Consider the following 9,809-nt stretch of genomic DNA (forward strand, 5'->3'; position numbering starts at 1 on the left):
AAAGGAACTGTGTAACAGTGGTACCTCTCCAGATCGTCTTCCTGTGCTGATAGATTCAGATCTGCCCGCTTTAATTTTAAAATAACCTTTTGGGGTTTTTTCTCCTTCTCTTAGCCCTGCAGAGCCAGCGCTGCTACAAACAAGGGAGCTGGAGTCCACTCTGGCTCTTGTGCCAACGGACTTGTTAACTAAGAGCTAGTTGCATAGTCACTGTGGGGGCCCACAGTTGTTGTGTGTGTCCCAGTAGTGCTCACTCCCCATGTGCTAGGTTTTGTCTACACACCCAAGAAGACACAGTTGCTGCCCCAGAGAGCTTGCAATCTGTCCTTGTTATGCTTGTGAAATTGGGATCAGCATTTGCCCTGCCTGCCTGTCTGTCTGTCTGTAGGTCACTCTTTATCACCAGTATTAAATGTGTTTATGGGGCACAGATGCTACAGCAATGGGCCCTCTAGAAAGAAACACAGCTTGATTTCCAGATGGTAAGGTGAGTTTGCAGGACCGGAATTTAGGAGAAAACCAACATCTTCATACCTGTCAACTTGATTCCCGGCATGTCTACCAGCCTGGGGTTTTTTATAGCGGCAGTTGTCTTCTGCTCTAGACTCTAAGCATTCATTTTATAAAAAGTCCTGTCTACCCGGGCTTTCTAGCCCCAGTGAGGGGGTTGTACAAATCCCTCGTGTAACAATACAGGTATAGTATTGTAAATAATCACTTGCACTGTGCCTACATTAGGTACTTGCACTACTGCAGCTAGCGTGGTGGCTAAAAACCCTGGGCTCGATAAGGCCCCAGTCTCGAGTCCGTGGGACAGCAAAGGAAACCTTATACGCGGGCCCCAGCTATAAACTAATGTAAGGTGGTCTGTGGTAGGCTGCAGCCCGCCTGAAGCAAGGGCTCTGAGGGGTAGGAACTGCCCCAGTTCTCAGCTAGTGTCACCTCTCAAACCTAATCCGATTTAAATATCACTAGTGAAAATGTCCTCCAAGGATGGAGGGAAAAGGAAGGGCAGGAACTCAGGTGCTGCTGTGACACCTCTTCTCCCCCCATCCCCTGCACAGTCCCCAAACTCCTCCTGCTCTGCCCCTCCCCTGGGACTTCCCCCCCTCCCAGCTCTGCACCCCAGGGTGCCAGTTCCCCCCCTGCCCCCACACCTCCAGGCGCTAGCCCCGCCCCCATTTCTCCTAACCCCACCCACCCAGGGTGCCAGTCCCCTTCCCATAGCCCCGCCCTCCCCTGGAGCCCCGCCCCCGTTTCCCCCCGGTTACCAGGCCCCGCCCCCCGCCCTGGGCCGGAAGAAGATGGCGGCGGCGCTGGCGGGCGGGTCGCTGGGCCGGGTCCCTGCGCGGCTCCCGCCGGCCCGGGGCCGGTTCCGGGGCTGCCTGGCCGGGGCGCTGCTCGGGGACTGCCTGGGCGCCCCCTTCGAGGGCAGGGACGTGGTGGCGCTGCCCGACCTGCTGCGCTACCTCCGCGGGCTGGAGCCGCCGGGCCGGGCCGGGGGCAGTGGCGAGGAGGCGGATGGCAAAGGTGGGGCCGGGGTGGGGCTCACGCACCCTGCCCCCCACCACGGGGCCTGTCCCGCCCCCGGGCACCCTCCCCCCCCCCGGGCCTGAACCTCCCTCCCACGGGGCCTGTCCCCCCCCCCCCGGGCCTGAACCTCCCTCCCACGGGGCCTGTCCCCCCCCCGCGCACCCTGCCCCTCCGCGCACCCCGCCCCCCCCCACGGGGCCTGTCCTGCCCCCGCGCACCCTGCCCCTCCCCCCCCTCGCGCACCCCGCCCCCCACCACGGGGCCTGTCCCGCCCCCGCGCACCCTTCCCCCCCCCGGCCCTGAACCTCCCTCCCACGGGGCCTGTCCCGCCCCAGCGCACCCCGCCCCTCCCCCCCCCCCCAGCGCACCCCGTCCCCCTCCCCCACGGGGCCTGTCCCGCCCCCGCGCACCCTCCCCCCGCCGGGTCCTGAACCTCCCCCCCACACCCTCCCCCCCCCCCCCCCCCCGCGGGGCCTGAACTCCCCCCGCGGGACCTGTCCCCCCCCCCGGGGGTCTGTCCCCCCCAGTTGGTGCAGGACTGGTACCTGGAACCACTTTGAATTCATGCTTTTGAAATAATTAGAGTCCACGTTGACTGTGTTTCTTTCATATGAATCCCAGATCACTGGTCTTGTTTCTCTTACTGACACCGCCACGTAGGGTGGCCAGACAGCAAATGTGAAAAATCGAGACAGAGGGTGGGGGGTGATAGGAGTCTACATAAGAAAAAGACCCAAAAATCAGGACTGTCCCTATAAAATCGGGACATCTGGTCACCCTACTGCCACCTAATGTATTACTAGTGAAGGCGTGTTCCTCCACCGCTGTAGTTACTCCTCTGTAGTCAGTGACCATTTTTAATCTCTCCCAAGGCCTGCTAAGAGAGCGGAGTGTCTGGAAATACAGCCAAGTCTTTTACACTCCAGATTCACAGAGAATTCCCCTAGCAGTAGAGAAATAGGATTGGGATTCTAGAGGAGCAATAGGACCTCTTGGTGTTTGGCTGATCATCTGGTATTTTTGCCTTCTCTTTCAGAAACGCTCTGCTACACAGATGACACCGCCATGGCCAGGTGTGTGGTGCGGTCCCTGCTAGCCAAGGGAGAGTTTGATCAAGTTGATATGGCCAGGAGGTAAGGAGTTGCAGTCACCACAACAGGGAGATCTGGGTTGCTTTTGCAAGGGATAGTGAGTGAAAGCTAAGCAGCCACTTTGAGCTGTTCCCGTTCGGTCCAGGAAAGTGCAGAGGAATTCAGTCTGAAGTGGCCGCCTATTTGCGTGGAGAGACTAAAAAGAGCAGTGGCCCCAATGCTACAATTTGGCCTGTGCCTGCAGGGTTTGTGCCATCCTAGATTCTCATTGACTTCAGTATCATTAGAGTGGCATCTCAAATCTGATGTTGAAACTAACCAGGGGGGACACTGTCAATGTAACTTGTGTTGTAAGCAAACAAGTTTGTATACTTTTGTTATTAAAAGCACTTCAGTGTTTCAAAATCATTCCCTTTCTAGTTTACTTATTGCTTGGTGTGCTTTTTTACACTTCCCCGAGCTTTGGGCAATGAAAACCTTTGAAATCCGTTTGTTTTATAGTCCGTTTCCCATTCAGATACTTGGTGCTGAAGCGTTTGGGTTTCAAATGGTGAAAGGCAAAAGTTGAATTGTTTAAAAACTGTCTCCACTGGACTTGAACAAACAATATTTCTGCCTGCCTGTGACTAGTAAAAATGTTTCCAATTATTTTTAAAGTATATCTTAAAACATCAAAAAGTTAAGAGCTGAAACCAGTGATTTCCACACATAGATATAGTCAGTACAACCACATGGTCCAACCTCTGTTATCCTCATCCACCCAGGTCTTTGGGGCAGGGATTTTTCTCTTTCTACAGCACATATCTATACAGCACCTAGCGCAGTGGGGCCAGGATACTTGCTGAGGTCTCTGGATATTACTCTGATGCAAAGAATAATAAGGCTTTATAAAAGCGTCTTTCAAAAAAATATTTTAGTAGCAGACCAAATGTAAGTTGAAACTGTCCCTTTCCAGTGTGGTTTTTCTAATTCCTATGTAATTGCTGCTGTTTTACCTTTGGCAGATTTGCTGAGGAGCACAAGAAGGAGCCGGATCGGGGCTATGGGATGGCAGTCGTCAAAGTGTTCAAGAAACTTCTGAGCCCCAAGTGCAGTGATGTGTTTGAGCCAGCCCGAGTGCAGTTTAATGGGAAAGGCTCCTACGGGAACGGTGGTGCTATGAGGGTAGCAGGCGTTTCGCTGATTTACCCTGAGGTTCAGGATGTGAAGAAGGTGCATTACAGGGAGGTTGTTCAGGCACTGGGGCTCCCAGATCTCTGCTGATGGGATGGGGTTCGGTGATTCTCTTTTACTCTGGTTTCCTAATGATTTTTTTTTTTTTTTTAATCCACAGTTTGCGAAGCTCAGTGCTGAGTTGACTCATGCCAACTCACTTGGCTATAACGGAGCCATCCTGCAGGCGCTGGCAGTGCACCTCGCCCTGCAGGGAGAGCTCAGTCGGGAAAGTTTCCTGGAGCAGCTGATCGGCCACATGGAGGATGTGGAGGCAGATGATAAATCTTTGGCTGATGCGCGAGCGTAAGTAGGGCTCAGAGAGTTGCATCGTGTCCTCCATATAGAATTTGGTCTAGTTCACAGCAGCGTCTTTCTCTTGACTCTGTACGGCTGTCTACCCAATGCCTCATAGATTGCACTCTGTCCTGTCTCTCAATGCTATTCTGTGCATGGGACGTGTGAGATTTTCCTTCATGTCATTAGGCTGTGTTTTGATTTTAGCTGCATGGCTTTTCCTGTGACTGGGGAACTCATGTTTGAAAATACAGACTCCTCGCCTCTCTCTAGAAGTGGCCTGCAGAGCCTCTCTTGCCACGCACTCCGCTGCCATGAACACGTTTCCCGGTCTGTCCTGGTGTGAATGTCCTCGGAGTGAGGAGTGAGAAATTCGTCCAGGTTCCATTTCCCTCTGCCTCTCCCCCTCAGTCCAAGCCAGTCCCTTTATGGAGTGGAAGAGTGTGGTTGTGATTCATAAAAGCCGTCCAACCTGCTGGCTGCATGCTGTTAGGTCTAGCTTCTCCTCCCTGTCCCGTAAGCAATTTGTGAGACTTCAATTCGTCCTCTCCCATAACTGGCCTTTCCAAGAGAGTTGACTTGCTGCAGACTGGTAAGATGGGTCCTTTTCTCTCCTCCTCTGAAGCCCTCATTCATTCATTTCAGTTTGACGAGCTCTCAGAACAGCTCTGCTTTGAGGTTCTTGCTCGTTCTCCGCATGTGTACAGGAGGTCTCAATAGACATGGTCATGGTTCAAACACCTGGAAATGTGGAAAGATTCACTCCTATAGCCACTAACGTTTCTTTTTTCGGAAAGTCTGGGTCCCTGGGAGCCCTCTGTTTGGACACCTCTTCGTAGGCTGGGTTGTATTAGATCAAATCAAGCAGATTGCTCCCTGGTGGCAGGGAGGGAGAAGTCACTGGAGCAGAGCATTTGTTACATTCCTGTCTCTTGTCTCCAGGATGGGTTTTGAAGAATTACCATTTTCAAGGCGTCTTAAGAAGATCAAGGAATTTTTGGAGCTTAGCACCGTTCCAAAGTCAGATGTATTGCTTGAGTTAGGTAAGCACCTTTCTTCCTACAGGGATTCAGGAAAAGCCATGGGGCAGGGCCAGCTTAGGGAGCCTGTGGTTAGTGCTTTCCTGGACTTCTGCCTCTTGCTCGCCAGACCAGCGGGGGTTGGATGTGTTGCAAAAACTGCTTGTTCAGCCCTGTGGAAAGAGTAAGTGTGTGACCCGCTCTGTGGTGACTCCCTCCCCGAGGGCAGCCCTGGTGGATGAAAGGCTCTCTTTCCAAGAGAAGAATAATGCCGAATTTTCCAAGATCTCATCTCAATGACAGTCCATCAGTCAGATCTTCCTTCTGGACACTGGACAACCCAGTGATGTTACAGGTTAGACTGTAGTTGGGTGCATGTTCCTGACTGGAATGGTAGTGGGGTGCTGATCAGGAATGAGACCAGCGGAGAGCATGGCATGGAAAGAAACTTGCATAGCATCTATCCGCACTTCACCTGGCTTGAACCAGCCATATTAGAGTTTGAAATTGGCAATAAGATGAGCTCATGAACTAAATTAGGGAAGGGATGTAACTGTCCTGCTTTGACACTGAATGTGGTTGGTTTTATTAACAGGCAATGGCATTGCTGCTCTGGAGTCTGTCCCCACTGCGATTTACTCCTTCTTGCGCTCCATGAAATCCGATCCAGATATTCCCGATCACTACAACAACCTACAGAGGGTCATCATCTACTGTATCTCGCTGGGTGGAGACACAGATACCATAGCTACCATGGCTGGAGCCATTGCAGGAGCTTATTATGGGGAGGAGCAGGTACCCCCATGCTGGGAGCAGAGCTGCGAAGCTTTTCAAGAGACAGAGATGCTGGCAAATAGCTTGCACGAACTCTACTGCCAACGACTTTGAGCCACAGAAGTGGTGTCTTGTGCCAAGGTTAAAGCAAGTGGCTACCTCTGCCTCATTGATCAGATCCATAGCAAATGGGTCCACCTTGTCTTTAATGATCTGTAACTCGTCCAATCCCAGAATGGCACTTGCTGTCATGTGTCACATGGTAGAAGTGAGACTTGGACCTTGTTTTTCTGTTACAATTGATCTGGAGGGTGCTTGCACAGAGAGTTTTGGACGATGGAATCTGTTGTCCCACCAAAGCACGGAGGCAATATCTGGTTTCTGATGAGATTTCTTCTTCTTACCAAGGCCTCTCCTCCTGTCAGTGTCTCGTTCTGTCATACGACTTGTCCAAGCTTCAAGTGGGGTCTAAATACAGGAACCAGCTTCCTGTCATCTGTTTCCAGATTCCACAGACTTCCATTCAGATGTTCACAGCCTAACCTTCAGGAAGCACTTGGGTTGCACCATACCCATATTGCAATTCTTTTGTCGTCTTTACTCTCTGCATTAGACCTGTGCCTGACTCCTTAAACTTTCCATTGCCTTATGCACCAGACTGCGACCTTCCGGAATGCTGGTTTTGTTCTGGTTACTCTCTCTCCTCCCACTGCCTAATCTGTGCTGTGCGATCCTTGCACCCCATTCTGCACACCTGGTGTCCAATGCATGTGGCAAGGTCACTAGTAAACCAGTGGGAAGAGATGTAGTAAAACCTAGTGGTACCTTAGGCCCAAATCTTGGTCCCATTGAAGTCAGTGACAAAAATCCAATTGACTTCAGTGGGAACAGGATGCAACTTTAATTGCTTTCAACCTCTGCACCTGCTTGGGATTGTCTAAAAGTGGACAGGAGGACGGTTTCAATTGAGTATTCACTTCTGTTAGGAAAGGGCTCATGTACTAGGAGACCGTGCAAATGGTAGAAGATGTATTAGAAAACAGTGTTCTGCAGTGGGATGTTTAAAAACGTGCCCAGTCAAGCAGGCAGAGAGGAAATAATCTGCGTCTGTATGCAAGCTGAATTGTGTAAATAATGTGTTTTGAAATGTCTGTAGTAATGACAGAAAACAAAGAAATAAAAACCATTGTGTTTGCAGGCAGCTATCGTATGGAAATGGGTATAAATCCGAATATTCCAAAGATTTTACGAAAACTGGGAAGTGAACACATTACTAATAGGGGGCTTACTTCCTGCTGATGTCAGAAGAAAGTTATTGTGTGTACATATGAACAATCTGGTTGTAACTGGGTTATGCCTCACCTTTCCTGTACTTTGCTTCCCTAGAGTACCAGTCTATTGCATGAAGCTTTAATGGATTTTCTGTGTATACACATGACTATTTGTCCTGTAAATATGTGGAATTACGGGCCCACTGTATTTATAGACTGTGCTGCAGATCTGAGAAGTAAAACATTATATCTTATATACTTCAAGAGCCTTCAGAATTTTCAAGGAAGACATTTAAAAACAAATTTTCTGTTTAAACTGATCTTGTTTTTCTTTTGAATGGAAAAGTTGTGGAGCTTGCACAGGTTAGCTGTTTATAAAGTCTAGCTTTTCCGAAGTTAGGATTGAAATGTGTTTTTCTTAAAAGTAATCCAGTCACTTAGGATCATTGAAGGAAAATACAGGAACGGTGGCTAATTATCAGAGTAAAGGAGTTGTGTTGCATAAATCAGTCATTAGCCTGGAGCCTTATTTGACCTCAGCCTCTTTAGGTAGCAAACTAAAGTTTGGACGACTTGGACAAAGAGATGTTCTTTATACGTGCTTCTGGTATGGAGCCTTTCCTAGCCGGGGTAGAAATTCCTGGCCATTCAACTGTAGCTGAACTTGGAACCCAGTAGGGAAAATCTTTATGCACATTTGCGCAGACTAATTGGACTGGAGCCTGTTCTCCAGTGGTGGTGTGTAGGGATAGGAGTTTCCTGTGTGGAAACCTTGTGAATCAGTGGCAGGCTCTTGAAGTGTTGCAGTGAAAATGACAGCTCAGCTGCAGAAGGCCTTGGTCATCTTGTGTGTCCTCTTTCACAGCTCTGCCAACCGGATCCCAGTCTTTTTCCTGTGACCTTTGACGTTCATGCAGAGCACGATTCATCTACTGGTAAAAAGCTCAGCGCGCTTCAGCCAGAGCAGATGTTAGTCCCCTGGCAGCATTTCCCATATGTCCAAACCCCAGTGACCATACAGGCTCCCAGCAAAGAAACTGCACTCAGACTTGTGTAACGCCTGTGATGATGAGTCAGTAACATCACTGGAGCTATGGTTGATGGGCTGAGGAAGGGACTTGGTTTTCCTGTTGTATTAAGGCACCATTTATAAATCTGGCTCCATTACTTCCCCATCACCTTCCTGTCTGGGCTCCCCGCATTCTGATTGGAGCTTTCGAGGCTTCCCCCGGATCAAATTTCCTCTGCAGTCACCTCCTGCAAGCTGCAGGATACGTGGCTGGAAAGTGCCCCGTGGGTATCACCTGTAGTTGTGATTTGCCACGCCCTGCTCCACCTGGGAAGCTGCATTAGACCATTGGGTCTGTTGGCAGGAGCCGAACGATCTGTGCCCTCTCCTTGGGGTTCTTTGTTCTAATATTGCAGCCAGCTTTGAATTTTAGCACTGCTAGTTATTCCAGTGCAGAGGGCATTTAGCTTTTACCCTGTGTTAAGGGCAAAGGTGTTTGTGCTGACGTCATCACAGTGTGGGATTTGGGAATGATCCTGATTGCGTTTTCCCAGAGCTTGCCTCCGCGGTTATAACAGTTCTGAAATTAACCCTGCTTCCATCTCCCTTCACAACTGATTTTGGCCTTTACTGAGCAGTACTGGTGGGGGAGGGTGCACTGGGTGCAGAACTAGTCATAAGTGTACTAATGTGGTGATAATTTTACTAGACCATAACTGCACTTTAAATGCCATCTTTTGGCTTTATTGTATGTAATTCTATTTATAGTTTTACCCTCTGCCTATATATGTCCATGTATGGGGGCAGCCAGCCTCTTGTGAGGCTGAATTACAAGGGGAATCATAGGAAAGGCTTTAGGCTATTTCCACGCCCCCCCACCCCCCCTCCGCACACACACACACACATCTCTTCTTTCAAGACTCAGCCTGAAACTGCTTTGTTATGGTTTCTTAAAAATGTTTCTCCGGAAAGCAGGATGAAAGCATTTCCAGGTCAATTAATGGCAACTTGTGAGGAGCCGGGCCTCCTGCTTCATTTGCAGTAAGTTTAATTCTTGAAATCTGTTGTAGAAATTGTTCTCACAATGGCTGCTTTTGTTTACAAGCAGTGAATGGCGAGACTGTCGTGGTAAAAGTGGGTAATGCCTGTTAACATACCATGCACTGAGTGGCAATTGCATGCCCCCAAAGTATTTCAGTGCTGGAGTTTTCACTCGAGTCTTGCTTGTAGAAAATATTTGCAATAAAGAGCAATGGGTGGAAAGGAGTCAACTGCTGGAGCCTCGTTGCTAGAATCAGTTCAGATTAGTTATTATGTCTAGCGCACCAAAAGTGTCCTGGGAATATTAATAAGATGCACCAAGATGACACTTTGTCTTACGCCCCTAAATGTAACCGAGTTTAAAGGGAGATGTCAACTTAAAATTCACATTTCTGCCTGGAAATGTTTCACTGGCTATAGTTAACATTCCCAATTAGGAGACCTGCAAGAGATCACTTAATAAATATTTTTTCCCTCTTTGTTTCCTTTGTGCTTCTGGCAGCACTTCATGTAATAGTCAGTTTCAACATTTCCCCAGCATAGTCAGCCAGTCCCTTTTGTC

General features: G+C 49.5%; 1 protein-coding gene across 1 annotated transcript; it reads left to right on the forward strand.

Moving 5' to 3' along the window:
• Positions 1–1,270: 1,270 nt before the first annotated feature.
• On the forward strand, positions 1,271–7,127 carry ADPRS (ADP-ribosylserine hydrolase). Its single transcript, XM_065576841.1, has 6 exons — positions 1,271–1,530; positions 2,570–2,666; positions 3,629–3,836; positions 3,958–4,142; positions 5,076–5,176; positions 5,748–7,127. Exons 1-6 carry the CDS (start codon positions 1,305–1,307, stop codon positions 6,038–6,040), a joined length of 1,110 nt encoding a protein of 369 aa, XP_065432913.1. The 5' UTR covers positions 1,271–1,304; the 3' UTR covers positions 6,041–7,127.
• Positions 7,128–9,809: the final 2,682 nt, after the last annotated feature.

Source organism: Chrysemys picta, chromosome 23, assembly GCF_011386835.1.
Source record: "Chrysemys picta bellii isolate R12L10 chromosome 23, ASM1138683v2, whole genome shotgun sequence".
Classification (NCBI taxonomy): Eukaryota; Metazoa; Chordata; order Testudines; family Emydidae; genus Chrysemys; species Chrysemys picta.

Coding starts and splice junctions, on each gene's coding strand:
- ADPRS (XM_065576841.1), top strand. CDS start 1,305: ATGGCGGCGGCGCTGGCGGGCGGGTCGCTGGGCCGGGTCCCTGCGCGG. Junction 3,837..3,957: donor AGGTTCAGGATGTGAAGAAG/GTGCATTACAGG, acceptor TTTAATCCACAG/TTTGCGAAGCTCAGTGCTGA. Junction 5,177..5,747: donor AGATGTATTGCTTGAGTTAG/GTAAGCACCTTT, acceptor TTTTATTAACAG/GCAATGGCATTGCTGCTCTG.